At 37.6% G+C, this 18562-nt stretch overlaps 1 protein-coding gene across 2 annotated transcripts in view; it reads right to left on the bottom strand.

The window, feature by feature from the left end:
* itpr2 (inositol 1,4,5-trisphosphate receptor, type 2) overlaps positions 1 to 18562 on the bottom strand; it is a 125862-nt gene that overhangs the window by 81496 nt on the left and 25804 nt on the right. For both annotated transcript variants that reach the window (XM_028448514.1, XM_028448515.1), the window contains exons 11-31: positions 17204 to 17355; positions 16298 to 16397; positions 16064 to 16224; positions 15841 to 15982; positions 14776 to 14934; positions 14463 to 14635; positions 14239 to 14358; positions 11161 to 11340; positions 10822 to 11073; positions 8912 to 9059; positions 8682 to 8829; positions 7729 to 7916; positions 7536 to 7650; positions 7393 to 7450; positions 6270 to 6435; positions 4336 to 4503; positions 2467 to 2553; positions 2245 to 2370; positions 1556 to 1678; positions 1263 to 1463; positions 932 to 1180 (exon numbers count right to left, since the gene is read on the bottom strand). In XM_028448514.1, the coding sequence (XP_028304315.1) occupies positions 932 to 1180; positions 1263 to 1463; positions 1556 to 1678; positions 2245 to 2370; positions 2467 to 2553; positions 4336 to 4503; positions 6270 to 6435; positions 7393 to 7450; positions 7536 to 7650; positions 7729 to 7916; positions 8682 to 8829; positions 8912 to 9059; positions 10822 to 11073; positions 11161 to 11340; positions 14239 to 14358; positions 14463 to 14635; positions 14776 to 14934; positions 15841 to 15982; positions 16064 to 16224; positions 16298 to 16397; positions 17204 to 17355 (3216 nt within the window). The remainder of the gene's footprint in view (positions 1 to 931; positions 1181 to 1262; positions 1464 to 1555; positions 1679 to 2244; positions 2371 to 2466; positions 2554 to 4335; positions 4504 to 6269; positions 6436 to 7392; positions 7451 to 7535; positions 7651 to 7728; positions 7917 to 8681; positions 8830 to 8911; positions 9060 to 10821; positions 11074 to 11160; positions 11341 to 14238; positions 14359 to 14462; positions 14636 to 14775; positions 14935 to 15840; positions 15983 to 16063; positions 16225 to 16297; positions 16398 to 17203; positions 17356 to 18562) is intronic.

Below are 18562 nucleotides of genomic sequence, written 5' to 3'. Positions count from 1 at the left end.
CATTTTCAGACAACAGTGTGCATAATCTAGCATTAGTTTGTAATGAGCTGCCGTAAAGCAGTACGTCTTGCAACCGGATCAGAGGCAGGGAAAGTTGCAAGTACTGTTTTCTGGCCAAAGACAGCGGGCCAGAAAACAGCATAAACACTTGTATTACCCTCACAGGGACTATGAGAAGGATTTATTAAGGTGAAAAAGTTACTTAGTTCTGCTTTAAGAAGATAAACTTTTTTTCTTTATCTTTAGAAACTTTATCTGTCCCAGAGGGGCAATTCAATCTCTGCATTTAACCCCTCCCTGAGGAGCAGTGGGTAGCCACAGTGTAGCGCCTGGGGAGCAGTTAGGGTTAAGAGACTTGCTCAACATCCCACAATGATGGCCCAGGTGAAATTCAAACCGGGGACCCTCTGATTACAAGCTCGCTTCTTTAACCACAAGGCCACCATTGCACACGTGAAAGTTGTTACAGTCTGATCCTCCAACACAGACTGACTGGGAAAAAAATATGGCTAATATTGAGAATATGGAGAGAATTACTTTTGCATTGAACCAGAGTAAATTTTATGTTAATTGGGGAAAATGGACTGCATATGTAACCTTGGAAAGTAATTGCTGAGCCATTTATGTACTGTACAAACTGACTTCTATCCCTTTTTTTCCCTTTCATGATGACAAATGAATGATCAAATGTTGTTGTTATTTTGTCTTGTTTACAAATGTTTATAAAAATAAAGTAAAAATAAATAAATACACAATATAATTCCCAAAAAACACACAAAACAACAACAAAAATATGCAATCTGTCCTGTATTAAAGCTCAAATCAGTCAGTTTTCTAAATGCTGACATAAATGATGATGATGATGTGAGCCTCATATCTGATCATCATCATTGTACACAAATCAAATAATTTATACATTCCAGTAAAGTACCTCTGGGATGCAGGTTACATCTGTGACAACTTTAACAATGTCATCCAGAGGCAGCAGAGAGTTGCACTTGAGCTCTGTGTAGACGTTCTTGCCCTCAGTGCAGGCGGCCAGCAGCTCCACCAGCGTAATGTGGTACGCCAACGCTCCGTCATCGTTGCGCTCACGCTCCGACGCCATCATCTGCAGCAGCACCGGGAAAGACGAGCGGTCGTTGTAGAAAACCAGCACATCCTCACCTCCACTGACCAGCTGCAAAGACAGAGTCACAGTTCCTATCAATCGTAAAACATCACATCGATTGATCCCATTCAGTGTTTATTAAATCATTCACCTCGGTCATGACCTTGTCTTGACATTTCTTTACATACTTTCCATCAGCTTTGACAATAGTTTGCAAGAACTTCAGGTACTGAACGTGTCTCCCGTGCGTTTCAATGCAGTGGACAAAATGATGGACCACGCGGTCGCTGATCTCGTTGCACAGTTGGAAGTTGTTCATGAAGATGTGACTCATTGTCTCCGCCTCAAGCAACTGATGGACAGAGAAAAGGAGAGGTAAATGTATATGATCTAGAGCCAAAACAAAAGAAAAGACAAGAAAGAAAAACCCTGCCAGGAACACACCCCAGGAGTGAGGAACAGGTTTAAATGTTTATGGAGAAGAACTTGGTTCTGAGGGTTTCCTCTGCAGAAGTTCTGCAGAAACATGTGGGCCAGGGTCATGATCTCGTTCATCTTCTCATCGCACTGAAAAAACAACAACACACAAATAGAAGATAAGGTAAAACATCCAGTTTTTACAAACACTAAAAATATAATGACTGTGTCCAACTCAAGGCCCGGGGGGCAAAATTCGGCCCTTTGGAGCTTCCAAATCGGCCCATAGGAGAAAGTACAAATGACAGAAAACATGAATCATTGTGGAAATTACCAACTCATATCTGAGCCACTCCATTCACATAAATTCAGTTAAACTCAACAATATTTGCAGGGCTCAAGGTTTTCCCGTGCCAACATCACATAAGACATTTTTAATCTCAAATTGTTTAAAGATATCTAAATGTTTCCAAAATTCTGCATTTGTCCTCATACTATTCCATGAATGTTCTCTAAAATATCTAAAAAATTGGTCACAAAATCAAATTTAAGTGAAGATCTTGCAGAGACTGATATCTGTCACTTGGATATTGCCAATGCTTTACATACTTTACATGTCATTTGTGTCATGTCATGTCGTGTTGTGTTAAAGTGCAAACCCGAGCACTGAAAACACACATTTACTGATCTGTATTGATTAATAATGGTGATACCACCTTCTCATAGGGAATCTGCAGCAGGTCCAGCACCACAGTATGAGCTCCCATGTTCTTCAGCAGCCTTTGCAGCTGCAGCCTCCCCTTTTTACTGGGATAGCACAACTTGCTGAGGCGCAGGAGGATCTGAGGTTAAGACATACAATTCTTTTAATAATATGCACAAATGTAAAAAAAAAAAAAAACATCCTGAAGCCTTGGAAATATCACAGTTTAGTTTACCTCTTTAACAATGTTATAGCTGTTTGCCTTGTTGCTGTCAATCTGGGGTTTAATGTCTCCGTCCTGCACTGGGCTCAGAACCCCCTCCTGTGAACAATCCAAACACTCTTAAAGCTCTTAAAGTTAATGAGACAGTGGGAAAAAGTCAGAAAAGTTTTAAGCTTTGCATTATGGGATGTGGAGTCCTGTAGATGGATGAACAGGAGTGTTTTTAGGTATGTTAGATGTTGGCTTTTTGCCGATATTCTCCGACACTAGGTTTCCGATATCAACTGATACTGATATAAACACAGATCCACTCACAAACCTTCTAACCTCTACAACTCAACTGTGCATAATATAAATACTTATTCAGCTGTACTCCTTTTTAATATGTTGTCTCAAACAACACGTACATTTTTCAAAATCGGTGAAAAAACCGATACATTTTATGGCTAATATCAGCCGATAATATCGCTCACTTTTTAGTGTTCTTAACGTCATTTATTGCGTCTGCAGCCAAAAACTCTGCCAAAGTGACCGAAAGTTACAGCAAAAACAATGGCGGAGGTTTATTTTCAATCCAGTTGAAATTTAATGTCTGGTGGAATGACAAAATATCAAAGTAGAACAAAAATGGAGCTAAGACAATCACTGTCCTTATCTGACAAAGAAACACAACAAATCACAGTAAAAATAAAGTAAAATCAGCATCCATCTACAGCAAGTGTTTTCAACCTTGGGGTCAGGACCCCATTTGGGGTGGCGGGACACTGGAAGAGGGTCACCAGATGATTTCAAGAAACTAAGAGCCAATTTTTGGTTATTTTTAAAAATTTTCTGCAACTACACTAAACTTGTCATATTTTAACCTATTTTCATCACTTTTTCTTGCCATGTTTTTTCTCCTTTAAATGCATTTTTGCTACATTACTCCCATTTCTGCCACTTCTTCATCCAATTGCAATGCTTTTTTTCAGCACTTTTATCCTCTTTTCACCATATTTCATGTTTATTTTTGCCAATAAAACCACATTCACAATTTGTCATGCAAATTACTTGCCAGTTTAAAATGATTGTTCCTACTTTTTAAATTCCATTACCCCAATCCCCCTCCTCTGCCACTTTTAAGCCAATATTGACACTTTGAATGCTTTTTTTGGCCGCTCTAATTTGTAACTTTTAACCAATTTCTGTGGTTTTTAAAATCCCATTTCACCACCTTTTCCACCATATTTGGTGACTTTAACTCATTTTATTTTTGAATAAAACAAGGATTTACATCTTTAAGATGACTATATACTATGTCACAAATAATAAACGTTCTGGATAACAGTGAATATTATTCAGATAAATAAATAAATGTGGTTATCACAGACTCATAGAACAATAGACCATCATTTTTCTGACTTTATGGATGGACCCCAAAAATCTCTCCCCTTTATTCCCCCTTATAGATGACCCTGTCTCCACATGAGTGTTCTTCAATGTTCATGTCTGTGTTTAACCACCTTCAGGTACAATGGGGGTCCCCGGTGTCTGGAACCTTTGATTTGGGGGTCAAGGGCTAAAAAGGTTGAGAACCACTGGTCTACGGGACTCCATTCCACATCCCACAATGCATTGCATTTTCTAACAATGTCAATAAACTGGGCGTTTACAGTAGAGATCAATTTTAACCTTTTATATTTGTGATAAAACTTGTGAGAAAGTCTTTGATTTATTGATCTATGAGACCTACATTATGTCTTAATCTGATCAAATATCATTGTCTCCAGCAGCTTTGAAACTTGACCAGGAACAAAAAAAAAAAAAAAAACAATCACAAATCGTCATTTTCACGCTCTTGGAATCACATATATGGAGTAGTGTTTTTCTATGTTTTCAAACCTCTATTATGGCGTTATTGGGCTGTCGGAGCATCAAGTCTTCACCATTGTACACTCCACTTTTCTCCACCCACAACTCTGACTTCTCCACGGTTAACCGCATCTGATCCAGGTCAGTTTTGATCTGCTTATAGTTTCCGACATCTTGCTTCGACACCAACAGTTGGACCTGAAAACACAGGGTGTAAAATGAGCCAGGAGGTTAGATGTAAAAACAAATCGACACACGGAGAAGAACCCAATGACCCTCATTTATCAAATGTGTATAAAAACGAGTGCAAATTTGAGTTCACATTTGGTTGTATGACAGGACTAACCTGTGATTCATGAAGCATTCGTATCTTACCAATCCCAGCATACAAATGATCGGGTGTTGATAAATTTGATCATCATTTCAGAGGCCCCGCCCACTGAGGTCAAACAAGAAACGAAGCTTTTCAAAGATGAAAACGGTATCCCCAAAATTGAGGGGGAGCAAAACAAAGATTTTGAGTGTGAAAACTGGAAATTTCAACACTCTCTGGAAGAGGATCAGATGTACTGAGCAGGTGACGTCTGCCCCCCTGTGTGCACTGAGAACAACTTCACAACAGAGATCTTACAGAGACACACACGGATATGACGTTTATAACGGCCTTTGTCCGCATGCTTTAGGCAATAAATAACACATCAAAAGAAATTAACGATCAAACCGCTTATTACTGCAGCACATTTGTAAACATTTAAGCAACTATTTACATTTAATATTAATAATAATACACCAATTTTAAATAGTACTTCTTTTTGTGAACACTCAAAGTCACTTTACAGAATAAAGGGACTATTCTTTCACTCCACACTTAGTGGTGGTAAGCTACTATTGTAGCCACAGCTGCCCTGGGGCAGACTGATGGATGCAAGGCTGCCAAAGTGTGCCATTGGCCCCTCCAAAATTTAAAAGCATGAAGGAGGTTTTTCTTCCACCGTGGGGTTTTTTTAAAACTAATTTTATTTTGTTTATTTTCTTTTAATAATTCAATTAAATTAAATTTTATTTATATAACGCAAATTACAACAAAGTCATCTCAATGCGCTTAACAAAATATGAAGTTGAAAGAAAGAAAGAAAGAAAGAAAGAAAGAAAGAAAGAAAGAAAGAAAGAAAGAAAGAAAGAAAGAAAGAAAGAAAGAAAGAAAGAAAGGCCTCAATGACAGCTGAGGTTTCTTTAATATTTTATTTGCAGTCTCACTCACATTTTGATGTTCTGAACCACTAAGGGTTGGAGGTTCGAATCCCACTCTAGCAAAGTCATAGTCTTTTTGGGCAAGGCACTTCACCAAATTGCCTAATATGAATGTAGTGTGTGAGTGAGTGTTGGAGGTGGTTCACTATGGTAGCTTCGCTTCCATCAGTCTGCCCCAGGACAGCTGTGGCTACAATACTAGCTTACCACCACTAAGTGTGGAGCGAAAGAATAATGTAAAGTGCCTTGAGTCATGAACATAAGGTGCTATATAAATCTAATGCATTATTATTATTATCCCCCACCACAAAGTGGTGCCAGGGGGCCCCGGGAGCCCCATTTTTTAAATGACGACTCCTTTAATGCTAGCTTTTCTTAGAAACCATTTAAGATAGTTAGTAATTTTACATTCTGTGATAATATTTTCTTATGTATACATCTAAGTTCTTAGATTTAGGACATTTAGGAAAAGGTTGAGAGTTATAATTAGAACCAATCTGGCAGGGGATGTTGATCACTATGTCTTCTTGTTATTATTATTATTAGACCAGATGTGAGATCTGATCGTAGCTTATGCTCACATCAGAATTGATAAATACCAAAGCTTGCATGAATATGGTCAAAACCACTTCGTACGCTCAGATCTGAACGTGCGAACAGTTGATAAATGAGGGCTAATGAATCTGAAGAGATGCCTCAGGTGATGTTGTTACCTGTTTAAAGGCCTGCAGCACCTCAGCTCTCTGACTGAAGTGTTTGAAGATGAGCTGCAGCGAGCCCGACACCAGCGGGGGGTAATCTTGCATAATCAAATGGATCAGGACCCTCAGAAAGGTTCGGCCACCCTCATCGTCCAACTCCACGGGACTCAATTCAGAACTGAATTTGGGCACAAGGAGGTTTATTTGTTTGGATAAGTCAGTAGTAGAAGAAGAAGTAGAAGTTGAAGTAGAAGAAGTAGAAGTAGAAGTAGAAGTAGAAGTAGAAGTAGAAGTAGAAGTAGAAGTTGAAGTTGAAGTTGAAGTTGAAGTAGAAGTTGAAGTTGAAGTTGAAGTTGAAGTAGAAGTAGAAGTAGAAGTTGAAGTTGAAGTTGAAGTTGAAGTTGAAGTTGAAGTTGAAGTAGAAGTAGAAGTAGAAGTAGAAGTAGAAGTAGAAGTAGAAGTAGAAGTAGAAGTAGAAGTAGAAGTAGAAGTAGAAGTAGAAGTTGAAGTTGAAGTTGAAGTAGAAGTAGAAGTAGAAGTAGAAGTAGAAGTTGAAGTTGAAGTAGAAGTAGAAGTTGAAGTTGAAGTTGAAGTTGAAGTAGAAGTTGAAGTTGAAGTTGAAGTAGAAGAAAAGGTAGAAGAAGAAGTAGTAGAAGTAGTAGAAGTAGAAGTAGTAGAAGTAGAAGTAGTAGAAGTAGAAGTAGTAGAAGTAGAAGTAGTAGAAGTAGAAGTAGTAGAAGTAGAAGTAGTAGAAGTAGAAGTAGAAGTAGTAGTAGAAGTAGAAGTAGAAGTAGAAGTAGAAGAAGAAGAAGAAGAAGAAGAAGAAGAAGAAGAAAAAAGGGCACAAGGAGGTTTATTTGTTTGGATAAGTCAGTAGTAGAAGAAGAAGTAGAAGAAGTAGTAGAAGAAGTAGAAGTAGAAGTAGAAGAAGAAGAAGTAGAAGAAGAAGAAGTAGAAGTAGAAGAAGAAGAAGTAGAAGAAGAAGAAGAAGAAGTAGAAGAAGAAGAAGAAGTAGAAGTAGTAGAAGAAGTAGTAGAAGAATAAGTAGTAGAAGAATAAGTAGTAGAAGAAGAAGTAGTAGAAGAAGAAGTAGTAGAAGAAGAAGAAGAAGAAGAAGAAGAATGTTTGTACGTACCTCCCTGCAAACATGCTCTCTGCTTTGGATGTGATCTCATCAACATCTGGTTCAGGAGCTTCAGAACAAACACAAAGTTAATAAGATGCTGAGATGAAGTTTGGAGGGTTGTACACAGAGAAAGACTTTTTTTTTTTTTTTACATGAAAACAGAGACAATTCAGCCATTTGGTCGTTTTCACTTTTCTCCTCAAACTCTTTCTTGTAGATGGACAACAGGTAGGTGATCTTATAATCCAACCTCACACTCAGGATGAACTGAAACAGAAGACATCCTTTGAAACGGCCAGAAGAGGCAAACAAAGGAACCAAATGTGCAGCAGGAGTTTGACTCACTTGGAGAATCTCAATGATCTTCAGCTTGGTGTCCATCACCATCACATCCTCGTTGTCAGGCAGGAAGTGTCCTTTGCCGTAACGCAGGAAGGGCGGCGTATCCGGGAGGCTGTGCGGCACGCCTCGACTCATCACCATCTGAGTCATCATCTCTCCAACGCCGTGGATTGTTCTCAGGACATTGTTCCCTAGAGAAAACCAACGAGCAAACAGTGTATTTTTAATCGACTGATAGAGAAAAAAAACAAACTATTTTCCTGCTGCTAATAGCCTTATTTTTGGATTAAGTTCAAAAAAATAAATAGGGTTCCATTATTTATTTATTTTAAATAAAAGAGGAAAAAGCCAAAACAGATATTGAATATTTAACGAATAATACGAATACGACGACGAAGAATATGAAGATGATGAAGTTGAAGAAGTAGTGAAAGAAGAAGACATAGATGAAGAAAAAGACAAAGAACACTGAGAAGAAGAAGAATTGGAAAATGAAGACGAAGACAGAGATAAAGAAAAAGACAAAGAATACGAATAACACAAAGAAGAATAAAGAACACAAAAAAGAAGATGAAGAACACAAAAAAGAACAAGGAGAAGAAGACTAAGAACACGAAGAAGAAGCTGGAGATGAACATGCAGAAGAAAAATGAGCAGAACAGTAGAAGACGACGAAAAACACGAAAAAGAAGATGAAAAACACAAAGAAGGAGGATAGAAGAAGAACAAGAAAAAGACAAAGAACACAGAGACAAAAATGAACACAAAGAAAAAAATATTAATTAAATTAATATAAAATGATTTCTAAACTACATTTAATTTTTTCAAACCAATGGAATTCAATATATCGGTGAGTCATGTAACAGATACATTGTTTTGACATAATCAAACCTGAGCTAGTAAAGATTTGTCTCCCTTTATGCTAAGATGAACGTGTGCTGGCAGCGTGCACTGACCGGCCTCAGGGCTCTTGTTGAGTTTGTGCATGAATGTGAGCGGGTGTTGAACTATATCCAGGATGGCCAGCAGAGTGCGCGTGAGACGCAGCAACTCACTGAAGCTGTAGAAACCGAAGTAAACCAGGCTTCTAGCCAGGTTTACCACCTGAACAAGAAATGTAGACACATAGTTCATCATGAAAAAAACACACCAAAGAAAAGCTGCTGTTCTCTCAATTAAAGTTTACCTCCAGAGTGAGTTCATTCTTCTCCTTATCTCCAAATGGAAATGCCTGGCTGACCACATCTTTAAGATATTCCTCCACAAATTGCATGGTGTGAGAAAACTTTCCTTTCAGCTCGTCTCTTGAGTTGTCAGTGGACTCGTACTCAAAACTGTGATAAGATTAGGGTGTGTGTAGTGACACACAAAAACAGACTTGTAATCAACTGCTGAAACACAGACATAGTTTAAGCCTCACAGATCAATAAAATAATAGATCATTTGCTCAACAAAAAAAAAACAATGGTGGATGTTTATTTTGGGGCTTATGTGGGAGAAAAAAAAACTTGAACAAAAATGTTAATCACCTGAATACTGTTCTCCTCGTCTGGTAAAGAAACTAGGAGTGTGACGATATCTCGATACGGCGATATATCACGATATATTTTTTATTTAAGATTTATTTTATTAATTTCAAAACCTTTTCTGCTTTTTCACTAAAATGTGCAGGTACGTCTTCACAGAAATGTTGTCACTGTTTGTTGAATGAACCAATTTATTGTTTACTGGAATATTGCACTATAATGATGTCACTGGTAAGAAAAACCATATATTTTGTTTAAAGAACGAACTATTGGAGATTATTTGTTTACATTGGTATGTTGACACTTATTTACAGAAATGTTGCACTAAAATAGTGTCACTGTTCATAGGACACTTTCAATTTATTGTCTTTCAGAGATATAAAATGTATATATATATATATCACTTAATCTTTTTTTTTCTTGTTATGTCATAGATTATCGTAGATTGATTTTTTACCAATATATCGATAATTGCAGTATTGTCATATCGTGAAATAATCGTTATCGTGAGCTTTGTATCGCATCGTATCGTGAGGTACCCAGAGGTTCCCACCCCTAGACACAAGAAATCACAGTAAGAATAAAGAAAACACATTTCTATATATCTGTCTATGGCAGCAGGTTTTCAACCTTGTGGTCAGGACACCATTTGGGGTCGCGAGACACTGCTTATTTTTACGCTTTTTCTGCAACTTCACCAAACTTGCTACATTTCATCACTTTTTCTTGTCATATTTTTGCTCTTTTAATGCATTTTTGCTACATTACTCCCATTTCTGTCACTTCTTCAAATTTCAAAGCCTTTTCGGCACACTTTTTTCACTTTCAAGACATTTTCAGCGCTTATAAACCCTTTCCACCACTTTTCCCACCTTGTTTTGTACATGTTGACCCATTATTGTCACTTTTAACCTCTTTCCCCATATTTCATGCTTATTTTTTTGTCAATTTAACCACATTCACGATTTGTCATGCCCATTATTTGCCAGTTTTAACTAATTGTTTCTATTATTTGTTCCAATATTGACACTTTCAACCCTTTTTACCACTTTTTTGGTCCCTTTATGGCCACTCTAATTTGCAACTTTTAACCAATTGATATGGTTTTTAAATCCCATTTCACCACTTTTTCCACCATATTTGGTCACTTTTAACCCATTTTATTTCTGATTAAAACAAGGATTTACATCTTTAAGATGACTTTGAACTCTGTCGCAATTAATAATAAACTTCCTGGATAACAGTGGATATTATTCAGATAAATAAATAAATGTGGTTATCACAGATTCATAGAACAATGGACCATCATGCTGACTTTATGGATGGGCCCTAAAAATCTCTCCCCTTTATTCCTCCTTATAGATAGTCTACAGGACTCCACATCTCATAATGTAATGTAAAATTTTTTGGACAATGCAAAAAAAAGTGAGCGTTTATAGTGGAGATCAAAGCAAACTTTCGAACGGCAATTTCAACCTTATACATCTTTGAGCAAAAGATCTTTGATGAGTCCTACATAATGAAACTTTTTTTATGATCGTCTCCAGAAGCTTGAAGGAGAGAAACTCACTCATTGATGGTGATTTTGGAGGGTATCTCTGTCCAAAGGCGGGCGTATCTTATGGGAGCCACGGACTCCTGCGGGTCACGGTCAACGTGGATGTGCAGCATGAGGCGACAGAAGGAGGCTCTGAGGTTGTAGGGCAGGCAGTCGTCAAACATGCAACGCAGGATCAGATCCACCGGCAGCTGATTGGTGATCTGATTGATAGCCAGGTACTGTCGGTCCAGACACATCTTAGCAAACAGGTTCAGCTGGTACCTGCAGAGGAGGTGAAAGACGGACACATGGTCTCCTTTCTGCTGATGTGAGCTAGTTCACTGTGGCTTTGCTAAGGGAAGCGGGTACCTATAGTAAGTGATGATGTCTGCATCCATCTTATGGTTGCCCTTAGAGTCCTGGGCCAGATGACGGATAGATTTGCCATGGGGCTCCTTGTTGCTGTCGATCCAGTACAGCCAAACCTCCTCATCCTCCATCTCCTCCGGCTCAGTGTTAGTACAGGGTTCCCGCGGGTCCTTAAAAAGTCTTACATAAAAATCTGGATAATTAAGGTCTTAAATTGTCTTAAATATATTGTTATTACATTTTCAGACCGTGTGCTTAATGCCGATGAGATTGTCCACCGTAAAACAGCTAATAGTGCGTATTGGTTGAATTTACTACGGTACCTTGATTGAAAGACTACACCTTTAATAGCTGCTTTACAGTACGTCGGCTACAGACGCTGACGTCAGGCTGCGTGTCACCATTGTCGCAGTAAGCGGTTGACATGGGGAAGTGCAAAGGATATGTTCAGAAGGTGGTTGGCGCTAGCTGAAAACAGCTGTGAGGGAACTAGCAAACTCTGCAAAAATACGTTTTCTTTCAAAACCGTCGAGTAGCACGAGGGGAAATGAGCACCAGTGGTACGTGGCAGCAGCAAGCCTTAGCGGGACCAGGCTAATCCCTGCTTTATTTACACCACCGCTGACCGATGCTACAACTTCAGCTGCTACCTCTCAGTTGGCTATGACAAGCTTCATTTCACCGCCAGACACCCAACAGTCAGATACGGTGACGAGGCACAATTCAGAACGAAGACATACGGGACCTCGTTGCAGCCATGTTTCCCGATTCGCAGCTCACAAAATCATTCACCTGTGGTGAAAATAAAATATGGCATCCACTTCATTTGTAAAGAAGGAGCTATCACGCAACATCAGTGAGAAGCCATATGTTGTCTTGTTTAACGAGAGCATGAATCAAACGACAAACAGCAAACAGATGGACCTCCATGTTCGTTTCTGGACTACTGATGAGGAGACGCGCACACACCATGTCATCTCCCGCTACTAATGGTCGGAGTTCATGGGTCACTCCAGAGCCGATGACATGCTGGTTCATTTCAATGCAAGTTAAAATGTCATATTAGTATTCATACTGTGTGGTGTAAGATTGAGTAATGTTAACAGCGGTAGAATAGGTGCTTTTGACCGTACTAACAACAGCGCTCCCCCCGATGCTCAGTCTAAGCTAACAACACATTAGCTCAGAGTTTAAAGTGTGTAACTGTTGGTAGCTGTAGTTGGTTTTGTTTAAATATGCCGAATTGGGATTTTTCATGGGTTTTTGTTTGGATGCTTGGGCGAATCTAGCTGCTAACGTCGGCTGTTATTTGTTGCCATGGCAACATTCACATAAGAGATAATGAGCTGTGAATAGAAATATAGAATCAAGCTCTGTTATACATTAGATGTGTTGTTGTTTAGCACAGAATACATTTTACCAGTAATTAAATCTGTGGAAAAAAAATAGTAATATTTTAAAAATGTATATCATTTATTTTAAAGGACACGCAGAATGTTTAATTTTGTTAAAGTAAACTATACTTAAGCACCTTTGTGCCATCTCCTCCTTGGAGAGGAGAGATAAATTGGCTATTTATTTATAACAGGAGAGAGGTCTGATTCTAGTCCTGACCTAGCAACAATCAAAAGTAAAATTGTAAAAATAAACTGCTTTCTTTGTGTCTACATTGTCTTTTATGTATGGCATATTGTGGAGCCTTTTGATGTTTTTGATGATTTTGGGATTGTTCTCTGCATTTTAACTCTTGAGGACAATCACAGCAATAAAGTTGCACTTTTGACAATATATCTGATGTCTGCAGTCATTTTAAGTGCATTAAAAAAATAAAAAAAAAATAAAAAATCAAATCGAAACTTTTTTTTTTTTTTTTTTAAAAAAAAACAGAATTTTTTTTTAGGCAAAATGGGCCAGCCCTAGTGTGATGTTTAATGTAATGCAACTGTGTATGTTGTTTGCTCAGTTCTGCATCACAATGGAAGAAAATAAAAAATAAAGAAGAAAATGCCATCTGTGAGCTTTGATTGTTTAAATCTATATGGGCCAAACAGTGGTTGATGTTTTTATTCTTAGTTACTATAGTGTATCTTAGGAAGAATGGGTCTCCAACAAAAAGTAATGTAGCAAAATGTACACATTGTATAGTATTAGTAAAAAATAGAAAGCAGTAAGTTTAGATTAACAATGTAGGAGGAAATTAATTAAAAAATCCAAAGGAATTGTTACTTTTTTACCTTAAATTATATTCGTCATTGTCTTAAAAAAGGTCTTAAAAAGTCTTAAACTTTACTTTCTAAATGGTTCAATAACCCTGTAGCAATGAGTCTGAAGCACAGACGGATAAATCACATGTTTGTCTGATCTGAGGGCCATATTATCAACATTCATGTCAGCAATTAGAATAATGACCAATCCTAGCATTAATACAGGAAAGAACAAAGAGTTTGTGTGTGTGCTTTTTTATTTTGTAAATTGTTGTTTATTTTACACAATCATCTTGTGTAACTTTTAGTTAATTTTGTGTTTTTCTGTTGTCATTTTCTGTTTTTGTTTTATTTTTGTGTTTTGTTATGCTTTTGTGTATTTTTCTGAAATTTTGTACAGTATGTATTTTGAGTAATTTCTGTGTATTTTGAGTCATTTTGTGTATTTCTGTAGTCACTTTTTAGATTGATCTGTTATTTTTTAAGTATTTTTTGTCATCTTGTGCAACTTTTAGTTAATTTTGTGTATTTCTGTTGTAATGTTTTATTTTTTTGTGTTATTTTGGCGTGTTTTTGTTCTCCTTTTTCCCATTTTTCTGTATTTTTGTATGAGTAATTTTGTGTATTTTTGTTGTAATTTGATAGATTTTTCTGTTATTCTTTATGCATTTTTAGTCGTCTTGTACAACTTTTGGTTAATTTTGTGTATTTTATGTTGTGTTTTTTATATATTTTTGTTGTGGTGTTGTGCACTCACTTGCTTTGAAGAGTGTTTTTATACCATAACTACACCGTAAACATTAGAAACAGTGTTTAAAAATGATGATCTGAAATAGAGCAGACTTAAATATAGACATGTGTAGGTGTGACTCACTTGGTCTGGATGAGGATGTCTGCGTTGGTGGGATTTAGCACAAATTTACAGATCAGCTCCTGTGTGACGGGGATGGCGGTCTTATTGGACACACACAGATCAGACAGGTAGTCTAAGAATCTGTGAGGAAAAAAAACAGATGTACATTTAGGAGCTGATTATCAACGATGTGAACGTTCAGAGTGAACGCAAAGATAGAATCTATGAACCGTGGCGTGTCTGACCTGGGTTCTCTGTTACGCTTCAGCAGGTTCACAAAGGTCTCGATCTCTTTGGCTGTGATGTGTTTCTCCAGCAGTTTGCGGTTGTTGTGCAGCAGAGCGGTGATGGTGTCTTCAGCCAGAATCTCATACCCAATCTGAGCCTGCATGATGGAGAACTTTTTGGCAATATATTCCTGAAAAGTAGAAGAAAAATGTTAATTAAGAAATAGTTAAGTTTTATTTAAAAAATAACTTGTGAAACATGGCGAAGGTCAAATGATGAGACCTAGAGAAGTAACGAAACTAGTGTTAGTTGTATGTGCTGACGTCTTGCCTGGTTCTTGCGATAGTCCTGCTGAGAGTGTCGCAGCACTCTGTAACACAGCCTCAGCACGTACTTAAAGTGGCAATAGCGTTGGTCTCCCAGGTCCTCCAAATGCAGCATGGGTCCGTCACCTTTGTCTGCAAACGGCGCCGTCAGGATCCCAAAGATCTAAAGAAGAGACGGGCAATTACTATCACACTGATAGATTCTCTGATCAAAGGGCCACATTATCAACATTCATGTCAGCATTCAAAATAAAGACCAATCTGGGCATTAATACAGGAAATAAGAAAACTTTTAAGTGTTTTTGGAGTTATTTTATGCATTATTCTGTACACGTATATTTGATGTTTTGTGTGTCATGATATTTCACTTTTTTTTTTGTAGTCGTCTTGTGTTTTGTTCGAGTAACGGTGCATTTTTGCTTTTTTGTGTATTTTTTCTGTAATTTCGTTTTATACATTTACTTTGGGGGTCACACATTTTTTTTTTGCTTTTTTGTGTATTTTTCTATTATTCTGTCATTTTTTTTATGTTGTTGGAGTCATTGTATACATTTACTTTAGGGCCATTGTTGACATTTTGTGTATTTATGTTTTTCTTTGTGTATTCGTTTGTAGTTTTGTATGTTTTAGGTGTCAATTTGTGTGTTCTAATGCTGTTTTTTGTGGAATTTGCTGTTTGTTTTTGTCATAATTGTTTGTGTTTCTGGAGTCATTACATACATTTACTTTGGAGCCGTGTCAAAATTGTTGTAATTTTGTGTATTTTTGTAGTCCTTTCTGTATTAGTTGGTCATTTTGTATGTTTTGTAAAAAACGTATGTATTTTTGCTGTCTTTTGTGTATTTGTATGTTAGCTTGTTTGTTTTCGGAGTAGTTTTTTGCTGTTTTTAAGGTTATTTTAGTGATTTTTTTGTGTGTTTTTAATTTAATTTAGTACATATTCTTTGAGGGCCGCACAACTGTGGGGCTGCCAGTTGTCCATATCTGATCTAAAGGAAGAAAAAACAATGTGATGGGGACGTTTTGCTCCACACTTTACAACAGGAATTATTTTTTTACTATCTCTGACCTGAGCGAGGATGTTCTGCTCCCTCATGAGCTTCTGCCTCTCTCTGTTTGGCATGGTGGTGACCACGGACAGAACATCTTGACCGTTATTTGGCACCACACACACAAAGAAAACTAGATCCTCCAGGAGTTTGGTGACAAATCTAAAAAACACACAAAAAAAACTTTTTTAGCCGCAATCCTACGCCGTGCGATCCATTAGCTGTGAAATCACGTCTCTGTACCTCCTCTCGTTCTGTGTGATGTTGGCGTATTCAAGCTTCTTTACGGTCGACTCCAGCACTTTGCTGGCATCGTTGGCAAAATCCAAGTCTCTGACCTCCGACAGGGGAACAGACACTATGGCAAACGCCTCCTTGTCCTCTTTAGCAGGACACGTACCGATCTACACGCAGTAAAACAAAGTGCATTGTAGGGATTTCATTTCTTTGCAAAGGGAAAAGTGAGGAGGTGAAGACCTTGAGCATCACAGGGCGCTCCTCCTCTGCATCGATGGGGACGTTGGTGCTGGTGACCCATGTGTTGGTGCACAGGTGTCTCAGTCTCACGTAGGAGTTTCTGCATTGGAAGAGGACAGTTCATCTAGATTTTAGATTCATGTTGGCCGTGGTTACAAGAATGAACACCATCACTCGGGATTCAGAATAAGCTTTACTTTTCGTTGCTATAGTAACATAATGGTGTGAAAGCTTCAGTTTTTTTTTTTTTTTTAGCAATTATTTAAACTTCTAGCTGTTTCACAAGCCTATATTCTCACAAAAAACCTTTAAATCACTACCAATCTGACTTTATCTAATTAAAATTTTTTAAAAACCCACATTTATTATGTTATTTGCTGTTTTTCTGTGTAATATTGTGTGCTTTTTGATTAATGTGTTCTGTGTTAACATGATTTAAAGTAAAAAAAAGGTAATGGCAAAAACTTTTTTTTCCCGTTTTTGGAAAAATTAATTGATTAAAGGCAAGGCAAATATATTTGTATATCACATTTCATACATAAGGCAATTCAATGTGCTTTACATGATTAAGGAGTGCAACAGAAAACATTTAACAGTTTAAAAATCAATAAAGACATTAAAATCAGCAGTAAAAACATTAATATGATTAAAAATCTCATACACAATGGAGAAAAAGAGTGCCTTTAACTTGGATCTAAAAATGTTCACATTGAAGCACTGATAATATGTCATTTATAATTAATTCTAACTGTTTTTTGATAATCAAGTGGTTTTATTTTTGTAAATAAAAAATGAAACCTTTTATTTAGCAGAATAACCTTAATTAGAATGTTATCAGCACCAATAGGTGACATGAAGATGTTTTAATGTCCGATTGTTTTTTTAATGAGTGCAAAATGAACCGACCTGGGGACCAGGCAGTCGGCACGCTGTAGGGTGGTGGCGTCCAGCTCAAACAGGGAGGCGATGTCGTTCCCCATGTAAACAGGAACCAGGGTGAAGGCGATCTTCTCTGCAGCTTGATGCTTCCTCTTGGTGAACACGCTTTCTGTGTCATTCTGCACGACGCACAACGAGGATAAAAAAAAAAAAGAAGCAAAAGTAAATGTGTATTTTTGCTTGGCTTTTTAGTGTATTTTTGCCGGGGATTTTCCGTGTAATTACTTTGGAAGGCATAAAAATTGTTTTGATTTTGTGTGTTTTTGTCAGTCTTTGTGTATTTCTCTGTAATTTTGGACATTTATGGAATAATTTTGTATATTTGTTATGCTTTTTTGTGTGTTTTTGCAGTTTTTATTGTGTAATATTGTGTGTTTTTTTCATTCATGGTTTTGAGCAGCAGTCTATCAGAATTATAGTCCTTATTTTAATACTATTAATACATAACTTGGGTCTATAAAACCTTTCTTCCAGTGTACCGTGTAATTAAATCAAAACTAATTAACAGAAAATGTAGCTAAAAATGTGAGGTCATTGTGATGCTGGAGCAGCATTTGACAACAAAAAACATTCTAAATGCAACTTCAATCTTTACTCTCCATATGCAGCTAATGAAACCACAGTTACAGTTGGATTCATTGAACAGCGTCAAGTTCACAAAGTGTTTCGACTGAGTTTGAGAGACAATCTGCTCTGTGTGCTGCTTCCTTGTGTAAACGTGGACAAATGAGCGCATGTATTGATAAAATCAAATCCGACCTGTTATTATGTCACATCTTTAGACATAAAGCAGCATCAGACGCTGCAAAACACAAACATGCTGCTGCAGATAATACTGGCGAGGGTTAATTTTTCCCACTCTTCTCTGCATGTCAATAGGAAGCTCCCCTGAGCTGCCTCTGCTTCTCCCCCACCCTCCATCCCTCTCTCCCCTCCATCCCTCTGCTGGTGACTCACCTCAGCAGCTTAGCAGGAGCGAGTGAAGCAGAGCAGACAGCACGTCCCCCCACCAACCCACCCACACCCCCCTCCATCCAGACGTTATGTAAGGAGCCCCCTGTGCGTCTGAAATACAACATGTGCATGACAAAGCGTGTATAGCTTTGTGTGTGTGTGTTTCTCCTGCATTGCCAGAATACAAATGTGTGAAGTAGCTGGTGCTGAAAAAAAAATAAAATAGATTTGGAGTTCGGCAGAGTTTGAGAAGTGTGTGGAGTGTGTGAGCGAGCTGAATGCTGAAGAAAAAAAAGGAAACCCTAAAGTTGGAAATAATAAGTAAGATTTTAATTTTAATTAAATCCAATACTCCTAACAGCAGTCTGAATA

The sequence above is a fragment of the Gouania willdenowi genome, chromosome 6, assembly GCF_900634775.1.
Source record: "Gouania willdenowi chromosome 6, fGouWil2.1, whole genome shotgun sequence".
Taxonomy (NCBI): Eukaryota; Metazoa; Chordata; class Actinopteri; order Blenniiformes; family Gobiesocidae; genus Gouania; species Gouania willdenowi.
This window is presented reverse-complemented; position numbering and strand designations above follow the sequence as displayed.